Source organism: Mirounga angustirostris, unplaced genomic scaffold (assembly GCF_029215605.1).
Source record: "Mirounga angustirostris isolate CCGP_5_RB_7025 unplaced genomic scaffold, mMirAng1.0.hap1 SCAF_1, whole genome shotgun sequence".
Lineage (NCBI taxonomy): Eukaryota > Metazoa > Chordata > Mammalia > Carnivora > Phocidae > Mirounga > Mirounga angustirostris.
Genome location: NW_026991709.1, coordinates 68016990 through 68031796, shown reverse-complemented (window position 1 = coordinate 68031796; position 14807 = coordinate 68016990). Strand labels below are relative to the sequence as shown.

General features: G+C 46.9%; 1 protein-coding gene and 1 pseudogene across 13 annotated transcripts in view; one reads left to right on the top strand and one right to left on the bottom strand.

Annotated features, from left to right (window-relative positions):
- Positions 1-9802, bottom strand: part of KALRN (kalirin RhoGEF kinase) — a 655214-nt gene extending 645412 nt beyond the window's left edge. For 5 of the 13 annotated variants that reach the window (XM_064571764.1, XM_064571776.1, XM_064571770.1 and 2 more), the window contains exon 1: positions 9286-9799. In XM_064571764.1, the coding sequence (XP_064427834.1) occupies positions 9286-9358 (73 nt within the window). In that variant the 5' untranslated portion in view covers positions 9359-9799. Of the gene's footprint in view, positions 1-9285 lie in introns of all 13 variants that reach the window. The other 8 variants (XM_064572015.1, XM_064572061.1, XM_064572104.1 and 5 more) reach the window with 2 other exon arrangements.
- LOC123834937 (U4 spliceosomal RNA) lies at positions 3636-3742 on the top strand (annotated as a pseudogene).
- Positions 9803-14807: the final 5005 nt, after the last annotated feature.

The following is a 14807-nucleotide window of genomic DNA, read 5'->3' as shown; positions in this document are numbered from 1 at the left end:
TCAGCCAAGGGCCTTTCCAGCCAGCTACTTCACTAAGGTCTTCCTATACCACCTCCTCCTCTGGCTCAAGGCTCACCCCTCTGCTGACCTTGAGATCCACACCTCCAGGCCCATCCAGGAGCTTCCTCCAACTATTGCTTCTCTCTTTCCTAAATATTCATTCTCTTCCTCATCCCTGCCTTCTCCCTCCTCCCCACCCCTAGGTATTCACATATCTTCCCTACCTAAAAAAAGCCTCCCCTCAACTGTTACCCATCTCCAACTACCTCACTATTTTTAACCTTCCCTTCACAGCCAAACCTTTCCAAAGAGTCATCTATATGCACTCCCACAACTTCCTCCCATCCACTCACTCCCCATTCCCCTTGCAATTTGAATTCCACCTCTCCTACATGATTGAAACTGTTATTTCAAAGGTTACCAATGATCCCCCAATTTCCAGAACCAAGGCTGTATGCTCAGTCCCCATCTCCCTCAACCTCTCTGCAGCATTCTTCTCCAGGCACTGTTCTCCCCTGGTTCTCCTCCAGCCCTACGCTTGCGCCTACAGCCCTGTCCTTGGCCCTCTGTCCTTAAGTCTGTATATGCTTTTCATTTATTATCCCATCTATTCTGATAATTCCAGCCACAACTTCTTACAGATATCTCCCAAATCTATATTTCCAGCTCTGGCCTCCCTCCAAAGCTCCAGATTCCTTCCTTACCCGCCTACAGAACCAACACCTCCCTTAGCTTATTCACTGACACCTGAAATGCGACATGTCCCAAAGTAAACTCCCAAACCCTCCCTCTCCTCCTGCGTCCCTATAGCTGCTCCTCCTCTTCCTAACTCCTGATTTACATTTAGGGTACCTCCATCCTCCCAGTCACCCAGGCTCTAAGCTTTGGAGTAATCCTTGATTACTGCCTCTTTTTTGACGCCTCTACATCCAAGTTGCCAAGTCCCATAGACTCTATGTCCAAGAGGTCCCTCACATCCACCCCCCTCCTCTCCGTTCCCACTGTGGCATCTCAAGTTCAGACCCCCCCATCACAGTGGTCTCCTAATCCAGTGCTGGCCAGCAGTTCCTCTCCCATTCCAATGGACCCTCCATAGGGCTGCCAGATTTATCTTCCTGATCATGCCCCCATCCTACCCAGAAATTTTTAGTGGCTCCCAAAAGGAAACTGCAAATAAAGACCAAACTCCTTGGCCTGCCAAAGCCTTTTAAGATCTGGGAGCCCAGTATATGTTTGTAAATGTGATTAATCAACCTGGTCCGAACCCCCTTCTAAGTTTTATGTCCCACTGAACCTCCACCTGCATCCTCTGAGACCATTTACTGGCCCAAATACGCCATGGGTCTTCATACCTCCTTCTAACATCATTCCAGCCTGGGAACACACTTGCTGTCCTCCCCATCTAAATCCTACCCTTCCTCAAGCCTCAGCTCGAGAAGTAACCACTTCCTTGAGAGCGCAGTTCATCTGCCACTTTTCATTCTGCCACCTGTTTATCCCTTGTATCCATGCTTTCTAGCTAGTGTCCAGTTCCCTTCTAATAAGTAGGCCTTGGGCAGAAGGGGAGGAGACAAAGCTAGTTCTCCAACAATTTCTTCTCTACTTCCTTGAATTAATTCCTCTGTCCTCCCAGCTGATTCTTTCTGTTCCTTCACTCCTCCGTAGACACGATTTCAAGCAGCTCTATTGATCCAACAGCCCTGTGGCCGTCAATCATTTCCTAGTTATTTTGCTGCCAGTCATTCACACACAAAGGAGTGGCAGGAGGAGTCTGAACTGCATGCAGACAGAGAAGGAACAGGAAAGGACTGATTCACTGCACCCACCTGAGGCTTGGCGGAAGCAAGAACTCCATTCTCGCTGGGCTCCTCCAGAAGGCACAGGGCAGTGTGCCAGGGCCTCGAGGGCGGGGGGTTGGCATTTTTATACTTTCGCGGAGGGGGAGAGAACAGGCGTGTCCTGACCTGTTGTAACAAGGGTGCCCCATCCAGTCTCTTTGGGAAACCAAATTGAGAAGGACTGCTTTCTTCCTGGACTGGCAAGGTCCCACAGAGGTCAGATTAAATAAAATCATGCTTGTCAGAAGGGGCATGTGCAGTACTAGAATGCTCGATTTAGAAGGAACTATCTACATATACTTGGATAACGTACAACTTATAAAGACCTTTCACATATAGTATCTTTTTTTTTTTTTAAGATTTTATTTATTTATTTGAGAGAGAGAGAGCTCATGAGAGGGGGGAGGGTCAGAAGGAGAAGCAGACTCCCTGTTGAGCAGGAAGCCCGATGTGGGACTCGATCCCGGGACTCCAGGATCATGACCTGAGCCGAAGGCAGTCGCTCAACGAACTGAGCCACCCAGGCGCCCCTCACATATAGTATCTTATTTGAGTCTCTCAGCAGCCCTCTGCAGGAAAGCGGAGAGGGGACTATTATCCTTATCTTACACAGATGTTAAAGTCACTTGCCCAAGTCATTCAGAGAAGTAGAGTAGTGCAAAGGGGAGTGTTCACCTCCTGCTCTCTTGCCTGACCTTCTCAGCCTCCTTCACAGGCTTGTCTTCCTTTCCCACCCCTTCTATCCAGGTGCTCCCTGAAGGGGCATATTTATATCCTTCCCTTCCTGCTCTATATTCTTTCTTGTAATGATTTTATACACTCCCATAGCACAGTACACAGCCACAGCAGGCACCCCATAAATATCTGTCAAACAAATGATTGAATGAAGGAATAAAAGACAGCGGAAGCCCAAACCCTAGCCTCCTGATTCCTGAACTCCATCATGCACCTCTCTGGCACCCTCTCCCACCCCCTAGCAAAAGCCCCACACAACACCTCTTCTGGAGATCCCCCAGCCTCTGCATAAGCATGTTCACTTAAAAAAGCAGGAACAACAAGGGCAACTAGCTAGAATGTCTTGCGCTACCACTGTGTGTCAGAAATGGCCAGATGCTTTTTATACATTTTTCGTATTTAATCCTCCCAACCTGTGAAATAAGCATTCTTAGTCCGATTTTGCAGAAGACTGAAAATGAGAGAGATTAAACAATTTACCCAAGATTCTACCCCTGGTTAGTGCCAGGCCTATCTGATCCAAAGCCCATGATCTTCTGGCTATACCAGGGTGTCTCAACCTCAGCACTATTGACATTTGGGGGCTGGAAAATTCTTTATTGTCCTGTGCATTATAAGATGCTGAGCAGCACGCTAGACCTCTACCCACTAGATGCCAAGTGGTGACAATCAAAAAACTGTCTCCAGATATTGCCAAATGTTCCCTAGGGGACAACATTGCCCCCAGTTGAGAACCACCATACCATACCATACTGCCTACCTCCAGAAGCAGAAAGTAAAGTAAAAGTGTTAATTCTCCAACATCTGAGAAGGACCCCTTGGTCATCGGTTCTAGTGTTTTACTGATATTTACAGTCAGGGAGATTTTTATCACCTTCTCACCTTTATCACTTTCTATAGCTTCAGTTTATTCTAACACCTCTTCTATTCCCCAAAGGATTATCAAACACAATTGGACAGAAGGTGCCAATAATCAAGTTATTGATGACTGGTGGCACAGGATGAAGCTTGGATGCCATTGATATGTTCTAAAATATATTACTGTAGAAATAGCCTGTATATAGCTTTGCGCAGTAGCAGTACCGTAGCCAATGAGGTTTATCCAAGGTGCGATTACTGCTAATAGAAATAGCCTGTACAAATACAATATTAGAAATATTAACAACATTCCATCTCTAGGACAACAAAGTCCTCTCAATACTCCCCAGGAAGTTCCTGGAAAATGATGTGACCTAAAGCTCAACTCATGATGGATGCAAGTGAAGGAGAATCAAAAAGGAACAATAAACATTGAATTAAGCATCATTCTGGGGCATCAAGAATGTGTCAAAAAGAGACGTTTTCCTTTGCTGCAAAAGAAACCACTCCCCTTCAGTGCCTGGCATTGCACAGACGGAGTGGTGATATTTACTCTAAGAATTGCACACAATGGGTATTATTCCAAAATAACATCGTCTTGATGACCTGGGCATAATGATGTCCAGTTCCTCTGTCCAAGTGGGATGAGGTTATTGTCTGAGAGAGAAATTTGAAGAATCATATAGTGAATACAAACAACTGCTTATATTTTACCATGTTTGTTTTACCTATATTAGGAGGAGGTGATTTGTTTTTGTTTTTGATGAATCACAAGCTTTTTTAAAAGATCTTTTTCCTCACCTGCAAATAACAAGTAACTTCAGTGGGGGAGATAAGCCTTATGTGTATGAAAGGCCTAAAAACAATACAATACCACCAATGAAGTGAGAAAATGAGTATAAACAAGTGAGTGTTTTAGGAATTCAGAGAATACAGTTGGTCCTGTGATCTGTGAAGGCTCCCAGAAGAAGGAGGGGTGGCTCAAGTCTTTGAAGAATGAGTTGGATTTGGAGAGTGGGGGTGCAGGGGTAGATGATGCCGTTGGGAAGTGAGAAGAGTAGCCTGGCTGGAGGTGAGCTATGAAGTATGGACTTGACCCTGAAGACACTGGGGAGTCACTGTAGGTTCATAAACCAGGCAGCAATGTGATAAAAGTAGTGCCATCTGCCTGCAGGTGCTAACCTGGAGTGGGGGTGAGAGAGCAAATTCCATGGGACAAGAAAGGAGGCCATGGGCAACATAACAGGTCCTGGACTAGGGCCGAGGCTGAAGATGAACAACAAGGGCTGATGATGAAAGATCATTCAATAGGGTTTATTAGAGGAGAGAAACTCCTCACAGACAATACCAAGGTTTTAATTATCATGACTGGGAGAGGGGAGATGCCACTTACAGAATTAAGGAACACAAGAGAAGGAGCTAGTGTGGGGAGTTGGAAAGACACACTGAGTTGAGTCTGAGGCTGGCTGAAGTCCAAGTGGCAGCAAAGACTCCAGTTGAAACTGTCTGGATTCACAGGACCGAAGCCCAACAGAAAGGTAGAGGTAGAAGATATTTCCACATCAATCTCTTTTCACTTACCCTCTTAACTCTTTTTTCCTTTTAGTCTCAAAAAAAAAAAAGAGTTTTCTCCTCTGCTCACCAAAACTAAGCTCTTGTATTTGTTAGGGAACCTACTTTTGTCTCACCTCTCCAGATATCTAATGCAACAATTAATCTAGCATCTTCAGTGTTCCCTGTCTATAAGCTTTCTCCCTTCCACCTACAAACCTCTTCGGACTCCCTGGCAAAAAAAGGAAAACTCCTTTTCTTGATACTAACATTTCTTCTGACTGGCGCCCAACCTCTTTTTCCTTTCACTGATAAACTGTGCAAGTAATGGGTTCCTACCCACCACCCCACATCCCTAATTTGACTGTCTCTTCTAATACTGTGCTCCCAAGAGCTCGCAGTGGCCCTGTGTTCATCACACCCAGTGACACTTACCCAGCGCTCTTCTTGCTCAACCTGTCTGCAGCCTGTCTTCACTTCAGATCCCACGTGGACTCCCTGGGGTCTCCAGGATCAAGTCTCCTTTGTTGCCATGTTACAAAGAAGGGGTTTTCCCCCAAATTCTAACTTTAGTCCTTCCCCTCTTCCCTCCACTCCCTCCGTCTGACAGCCAAAGCTTCAGCTGCATCCAGCCTTGACCCAGAAGACTTCCAAGTCCACATCACCAGCCAGAATCTCCTGCCTATGCTCTTGTCTTGAGTCCCATTTTTTCCACAAAAAAGCTCCACCTGGCCCCATCGGTCATCTCTAGTTCACGACCTCCAAAGCCAACATCATCATCTGCTCCGCAAACCGGTTCCTATCCTCAGTCAGACCATGTCAGTTGGCACACTGCTAGTCCTCTACACTCTCAACCCAGCTACTTCCATTTCCTCAGAGGCTTACTTTTCTTCTCCCCCCACCCCCACCCCCGATAGCTAGTTTGTCAACAAATCTCCACATTTCTACCTCTGAAAATGTCTCTCAGAGCTGTCCCTGACTCCCCATCCTTTTCGCCACCAACCCAGACCAAGCTCCCTCCCACTCAGCTCTGAATCACTGTCCTATCTCTCTGGATTCTTTCTCTCTTTTCTCCACTTCATCTTTCATATTACCCCCAGATTAACCTTTCCAAATGCCACTTTGTTCAAGAAGTACCTTGCTCAAGAACCTAAAATGACTCCCTACTGACTGAATCAAACCCAAATCCTCTCTTGGGCTTCCCAGACTCTCCCTATCTGGTCCTGCCCCACTTACCTATCCCTATGTCCTATTACTCCCTAACCTACCCCCTCTATTTGGTGCCCGGGAACCTCAATGTCAATGTCCCAAATTCCTCTCCTCTGTGCCTTTTACCCATGCTGTTCCTCCCACTCTCTAGCCCCCTTCAAGGACTACCTTTGATTCTACTTCGTCTATAGTTCTGTCAACTTTTTATCTTATAGAACCATAATGTTTACTAATTAATCTCCAAGTGAGCAATAATTGTCAAACTCCTTTTTAAAAGTCCTTCTAGATCAAAGACCACTTTGAATATTTCTTTTGTATTCCACAGCACCCTGGACAGCAGAAGGCTCCTAGTAGGAGTTGAAAGGTCCTTGATGGTTTTCTATTCCAACTGGTTTCTATTCCCAGTTCCCATAGTTGGCCTCCTCTACATCATAAAAATGATCAATAAAACTATTGTGATGGAATCCACCAATATATAAGAATAGTGGGCTAGGGTGCATGTTTGTGCATGTGTGTGTGTGTACAGGGACTTGAGATCTAGGGAATCCAGCTTACTCAGTTGGTCAAGAGAATTGAAACACCAAAATAATCAGAAGAGGACAAGTAAGGGATCAAAATGACAGAATTATTCGAAACATGCCTTAGTAGAAGCATAGTATGCCAGGGCTTTGGCAAAGCAATTGCCAGTCTGGTCCTTATGCATGTAAAATTTTCCTCCAGGAAGTAAGGTGTAACTTTAGTGCTAGGGACTTTGTAAATGTGTTTGAAGTTTTCTCGGTTGTTCAACTGAATAAATGTATAATCTGTCTGGCCTAGCAGTACAGTGCTATGTTCCATAAAGATGGAGAATCAGAAGGGAGAAGGTTACAAAATATGGCCTTATTCCCGGCTTAAGAATCCTCAGCAAGAGCCCAGGCTAGAAACTAGAGGAGGAAAGATCAGGAAGCAGAGCACAGAGGACCCCTTTGGGGATGGGAGGGAGGCAGTCCTAGACCCAGCCATTGGCAGTATACACCCCGACTTGCAACTTGTTACAGGTCATCAGTTATTTCCAGCCTTATTCATTGAGAATTTAACCTTTCTCTGATTCTAAGTACACATCAGACCCCCCTGCGCACACACACACACACACAAAGACTGCCCAAGGAGGAAGGAGAATATCCACAACAGGAGTCCCACAGGAGACAGACCCCAGTCTGCTATTTATTCTGTGATCTGAGCCAGGGCTAGACAATGTAAGTCACACATTGTGTTTTGAAAGGCCCTGGGAAAAGTAACACATTGGACCATTATAGGCCATTAACACCATTAACACTGTGTGAAATTATCAAGCCTCCAGAAACTGAACTCAGCTCCAAGGACCTGGGACAGAGAATGGACAGGAACTAGTATTTAGATGGGAAGGAGGAGTGGTTGCCAAAAGATGAAAGTGGGGTCCAGAAAGGGAAGGTGGGAAGGTTCACACTCCAAGAGTTTTCTTCCCCTAGAGCTAAGAAAAGACAGACTTTGGCCAGAGATGGGAGGCAAGGGGGGTGGAGGATGTCAGGAGAGACCTCCTGATGAGAGTTTCCGGCTATCACTTATGCCAGGGAACCTCTCCCCTAGATGCCAGGTTATAAACTTAGGTCAGGAGCCTCTTTAGAATCCATGCTTTGGGTCCTGGGCAGTGTGTGAGTGCAAGAGACAGAGACTGATGGGGGTGGGGGGAGAGGGGATAAGAATGCATATATAGAATGCAGGTCTGGGGAAGAGGAAGGAAGGAGAGAAGCAAGGCTGAGCCCTGGGAAGCAGGAGAGGATAACAGGGGCTTCCTCTGCTTTTTTCCAGGCCCTGGCATCAGCTCCTGTCCTCCAGTTCTTTCCTCTTCAGACCAACCAGAAAATGAACATATGGGCCAACCAAGTCTTGACTTCTAAAGCCACAAGTCTCCCCAACAAAGTACCCCACCCTCTTCCCTAGAGATGACCTCTAGGGCAAGGCAATGAGATTAGGAAACAGATGGATGTGCAAAGAGCCTTCAGAGCTAACCTGATCCTTGACCCCACCAGTTCACGTCCTCTAATCCAACTTATGGAAAGAGAGGGCAGATGTGCAGCGTCCCCATAACTTATCACACTCCTTGGGACAAAGATTCCAGACAAAATGGTTCCTGACGTGGGAGATGGGGAACTGGTGGAAGCCACAGGTAAACGGGAGATTGGGGAATCCCTGGCCGGCAGAGAAACAGGGCCACAGGTGGTGGGAGATGAGGGGGTCTGTTCTGGGGAAGGGGCTGTGAAGCCAGGGAAGAAGAAGAGCTATAGACCTGGGAGAATGGGAGGGGGCAGGGGCCGCAAACAGCTGTAAAGACAGATCTGGGGGCTCTATACACCACAGGCAAGCAAAGATTCAGTGGGTGTGATGAGGAGAACGCTAACTCACACTTCCAGGAATGAGTGATTCTTAGGAAAAGCTCATCCGTTCCCAGAACTGGAGAAGAGGAGGACACGGAGGAGGTCCGAGGCGCCCACTGCCCTCCCAGCCCCGTCTGCCTCTCGAGTCGGAGACGCCGGCTCCCCACACGCACCAGGCATGACCGTCCTTGGTCCGCCCGGCTCCGGACTGTCAGTCAGCAGCGTGCGCGACTCCCGGTCCCCACTGCCCCACTCTACGCGTCAGGGCCCCGGGCCCCTGGCCCGAAGGGGTGCCAGCCCAGGGCGGCCGGAGGCTGGCTGACAGGCGCTGGGGGAGGGGGGAGCCGAGGGAGGGGCCGGGGACGCCGGTAGCAGAGCCGCGCGCTGCAAAGTGATCCAACATCGCCCCATCCCCGCGCTCCGGGAAAAGGCGGCCGAGGGGACCGCCTCCCGCCTCCCCAACACCGACTCCCGCAAGTGGGGTGAACGCCGAGAGGTGCCTGACTCCCAGCCCCCACCCCTCCCCAAAACGCAAGCAGCATTGCCATAACAACAAGAACCTCCGCAACTCCAGCCCGACGACGAGGACTGACCCCCGACACGCACACCCCAGCAACAGCCCTCCTTCCCCAAACTTGTCCGACACGCCGCGTCCCAGGCAGCAGCCCTCCCGCGGGCCCCCCGCGCCCTGCCCAGCTTACCTGTCCGGAAAAAGGCGTCCACGTCCGAGTCGGCGGCTCCTCCTTCCTCCGCTGCCCCCTCCGGGGGGTTCATGACTGAGGGAGGCGTCCGCGGGCAGCCGGGGCCGGCCGAGCCCGGGGCCGAGGGCTGCTGGGCGCCCGCTGGGCGGAGGGCGCGGGGCGCAGCGGCCGCAGACCGAGCGGACTCGCGGCTTCGAGGGCGGGCGGCTCGGGCGGCTCGGGCGGCTCGGGCGGCTGGGGCGGCGGGGCTGGGACAGAGGACGCCCAGCCTCCCTCAGGCGGAGGCGCGCGGCGGGCTGGGGGCGCCTGCCGCCGGCTCCCCCATGGTACCCCTTCCCCGCGGGCGCTGGCCGCCTGCTGTCTGGCCGGGGCCGGGCCGGGGCCGGGGTCCGGGCTGCCTGGGCGCCCGCTCTCCCCCAGCAGCGGCAGCTGGCTCTCCTCCTCGCCCGTCTGCCTGTCTCTATTGTTCAGCCCTGCTCCGCTCTCCTCTTTATTTTTCCTCCTCCCTCCCACCCTCCCTGTCTCTCTACCTCCTCCCTCCCTCGCTCTCGCTCGCTCGCTGACTCCCTCCCTCGCACGCTCTCTGGCTCCCCCTCTGGCTCCCGCCGCCACCGCCGCCGCCGCCGCCTCCCCGGCTCCTCCCCCGGCTCCCGCTCCCCAGTCCCGGCCAACAATGACCCGGGCAGCGCGGAGCCGAACCGAAGCTCCCGCCCGGGCCGGCCGCTCGCCGCGGGCCACCCGTGGCGCGGACGCCTCCCTCTCCGGCGGCCGCGCGCCGGCCTCTCCCGGAGCCGAGCCTGAGCCGCGAGCTATTGTTCGTGGCTGCGCTAGGCCAGCTTCCTGAGCCCCGCAGGAAAAGCCCCGGCGAAGGAGGCGGCCGAGGAGGGGGCGGGGCCGCCGGGCGAGTGCGGGGCCGCCGGGCTCGCCCAGGGGCTCCGCCGCCGCGGCCCCGCGCCCTCGGCTCTCCGCTGGCGCCTCGGTGCTGCGGCCCCCGCGGCCGTCCTCCGCCCCACCCGGCACCCAGGTGTGTGAGGGGAACCCCACGCTGCCCGCCCGGCGCCTCTTCAGACCGGTCCCGGAGCTGCACTGACCTGTCCCTAGAGGCTGGACTTTTCCCCCTCCTTCCTGACAAAGCTCTCGCCTGTCTCCCTCCCCTCCTGAGCCTCTCGCATTTTCCTCACCATCTCGCCTTAGTTCTTCTCTTTTTTAGCCTTTCGTTTCCTTTTCCCCCTTTTCAGCGCCCCTTTAAACATCTCTGCCTGTCTCTGTGACTCTTTGTCCCGCTCATTCCTCTTGCGATGTCTCCCTGCCCATCTCTCCCTCCCCCTGTCACCCTCTTCTGTGTCTCATTTGTCTCTGTCCTGCCTCAGTACTTGGCCCGTATCTCTGAGCTCCTCTTGGACAGCTGTCAAAACTCCCTAATCCCCAGGGGCCTTCTCTGTTTTGTTCCTCTCCCTCGTGTGAATGGAGAGATCCAGTTGGCCGGGAGAAAGGAGGTGTTACAGCAAGCTGAATTTCAATTAAAGTGCGGAGAGGGGCTAGGGAGGAATGGGGATGACAGCAGAAAAGAAAGCAGATGCTGTATGGGGTAATTAATGCAGTGATTGTATTGTGCCAATTGGTTTTTAAGCAATAATTAAACAATAATTAGCCAGTATTCTGTTTATAGTTCTAGTGACTGCAGAGCCTACAAAACAGAGGCTCTTTAGACCTAAGTACTTAATGTGGTGTGTTGGGAGGTGTTGCTCCTGCCTCATCCAGGCAGATGGAGAGGCTGTGGCCTGACCTAATGTGTTAAAACACACCTAATAGGAAAACCAGGTCCTAGTCTAAAGTTGATGGCCTGCTACCCACCAGCCAGAATCTCCTGGATCTATTTATCTCTAACAACCTACTTGGTTCCACCTCTCTCTGGATGATCAAAGCACCTGGGACCTTTCCAGATCTACTAATAGGGTACTTCTAACAGCAAATAGAATGAATTACATAAGTCTTTAGTGAACCCTTTCTAGCTCCCTGTACTCATCACTTTCTTTACTGAATGCCACACATTTTTTTTTTTAAAACCCACTGAAAATATAAGTACAGTTGCCTGTCTCCAGTCCTAGGTACATCTATCAGGTTCCATTTCTTAAAAATTATTAATAGTGACTCTGAGATCACTGCCCTGAGATCTAATTCATCTGGCCCTGGTATCTTGAATTGCCTTAAAGCATCCTGACACCCCCTTGTCTACCACCTTCTCTGACAGTGAAAGTACTTCTCATTTGTCTTTTCTAAATTTTGCCTCCCCTTAACCACATGCCTAAACCCTGGCCTATACTCCCACATAAATACATGATGACAGAACTGTTATCAACAGCCACCGTTTGTGATATTGAGAACCGGAAGCCTGGCAAGAATATTAGCTGATCCCAAATTCAGAAGAAACATTACATGTTTAGAAGAAAGGTCATATCAAAGTCTCAATAAATGTGGACTAGAATGGGGGGAAACCTTATGTGATACCAATTTTTGAGAGGAAATTTGGCTATTTTTATTAAAATTTTAAATGTTTGTAGCTATATTATTATCAAAGAAGATTTCAGAGCAAAGAATATTACCAGAGATCAAGAGGGACATTTCAATTCATCAGATGGATGTAACAATTCAAAGAGTTTTTGCATTTAATAAGGGAGTTTCAAAATATATGAAGCAAAATGGATAGGACTATAAGGAGCAGTAGACAAATTCATAACTACAGTCAGACATTTTAATATCTGTCTCAATAATTGATAGAATAAGGAGACAGATCATCAGTGATTGGTGCAATCAACCAATTTAACCTAATTGACATTACAGAATACTCCACTCAATAACAGCATATACACATTTTTTTCAAGTGCACAGGTAATATGTAACAAGATAAGCCATATGCTAAGCCCTAAAACAAGTCTCAAATTTAAAAGAATTAAAACCATGCAAATTATACCTCAATTTTGGGGTTTTTTAAATCACACAACGTGTGTTTTCTGAGCACAAGAGAATTAAATTAGAAATCAATGACAAATATATGGGAAATACTCCCCAAATATTTGGAAACTAACATACTTCTAAATAACCCATGTTCAACTTAAGAACTTCAAAGGAATATTAGAAAGAATTTTAAAGTGAATAAAAATGAACACATCATATAAGAACCTGTGAGAAACAGCTAAAGGAGTATTTAGAGGGAAATTTAGAGTACTAAAATATCTACTTTGAAAAGAAAGATCTCAAACCAGTGATCTCCTGTTCTACCTTAAGAGCAAATGAAACCCAAACCGTAAGAACAGAATTTTAAGAGCAGAAAGCAATGAAATAGATAACTGAAAAACAAAAGAGAAAAATCAATGAAACCAAAAAGTAGGTTCTTTGAAAAGATCAATAAAATTGATAAACCTCTAGTCCGACTGAAATAAGGAAACAAGAGAGAAGAATCAAATTTCTATTAGCAGGAATGAGAGAGGTGACATCACTACAGATAATGGAGATGTAAAAAGAATAAAAGGGACTATTATGAACAATTTATGCCAATAAATTCAACAACTTACATAAAATAGACACATTCCTTGAAAGACACAAACTACTAAAGCTTACTCAAGAAGAAACAGATAAATAGCCATATATCTATTAAAGAAATTAAATTTATAGCTTAAAAGTTTCCCATAAAGAAAATTCAAGACCCATGTGGCTTCACCGGTGAATTCTATGAAACATTTAATGAAGAAATAATACCAATCCCACACTCACTTTTCCAGAAAAGTGAAGAAGAGGAAATATTTCCCAACTATTTCTACAAGGCCAACATTACTCTTATGCCAAAGCTAAACAAAGTTCAATTAAGAGAAGAAAAGAAAAAAAGAAAACTGTAGACCACTATCCTTCATGAACATAGATGCAAAATTCTTAAAGAAACTTTAGCAAATTAAATCCAATAATATATAAAAATGATAATACAGGGGCACCTGGGAGGCTCAGTTGGTTAAGCCTCTGACTCTGATTTTTGTTCAGTTCATGATCTCAGGGTTGTGAGATCAAGCCCCACATCAGGTTTCACACTGGGCATGGAGCCTGCTTAATATTCTCTCTCTCCCTCTCCCTCTGTCCCTTTCTCCCCAACTCAAAAAATAAATAAATAATAAAAAAGATAATACATCGTAACCAAGTAGGTTTTTCTCAAGGATGCAAGGTGGGTTAGACATTTGAAAATTTACCAATGTAATGTACCATATGTAGGTTGAATTGCATCCCCCCAAAAGATAAATTGAAATCCTAATCCCCAGGACCTGTGAATATGACCTACTTTGGAAATAAGGTCTTTACAGATGTAATCAATTATGGATGAGGTCATTACAGTAGATCCTAATCCAATATGACTCGGGTCCTTATAAGAGAAAAACTTGTGAAGACAGAGACATACAGGGAAAACACCATGTGACAACAGAGGCAGAGGTTAGAATGATACAGGTGTATGCCGAGGAACACCAAGAACTGATGGTCACCACCAGAAGCTAGGAAGAAACAAGGAAGGATTCTACACAATTTCAGAGGGAGGATGGCCCCTGCTGACGCCTTGATTTTGGACCTCTAGCCTCCAGAACTGTGACAAAATAAATTCTGTTCTTTTAAGCCACCCAGTTTGTGGTATTTGTTACAGCAGCTCTAGAAAATTAATATACCATATTAAAAAAGAAAAACCATATGATCATCTTAATAGATGCAAGAAAAGCATTTGACAAAATACAATATTCATATCTGATCAAAGCTCTTAGCAAACTAGGAAAAGAAGGAACTTCCTCAACTTAATAAAGGGCATCTACCAAAAAAAACAAAACAAAACAAAACCCCTATAGCTAATACTGTACTTAATGGTGAAAGATTGCTTTTCCCCTAAGATAAGAACAAAGCAAGGATGTCCACACTGACTCTTATTCAACATTGTACTGGATGTTCTAACAAGTACAATAAGGCAAGAAAAGAAATTAAAGGCACCCAAATTAGAGAGTAAGAGGTAGAACTGTCTTTATTCATAGACAACATGATTGTCTATTTAGAAAATTCCATGAAATCTATCAAAATGCCTCTAGAACTAATAATGTATTTAGCAAGATTTCAGGATATAAGACCAATTACAAAAATAAATTGTATTTCTCTACACTAGCATTGAAAGTTTAGAAATTGAAATTTTAAAAATCACTATTTACATTAGCTTGGAAAAATATTAAATATGAAGTCTAAGTCTGATTGAAGATTTGCAAGACCCACACATTGTAAACAACAATACACTGCTGAAAGAAATTAAAGAAGCTGTCAATAAATGGAGACGTATACTGTGTCATGAGTCAGAAGACTCAAAATGCTTAAGACATCAATTTTCTCCATATTGATCTGTAGATTTATTGCAATCCCAATTAAGATCCCAGAAGGGTTTTGCGAGGGGTGTGGTTTTTTTGGTTTGGTTTGGTTTGGTTTTTGTTTTTGTTTTTGATATATATTGACAA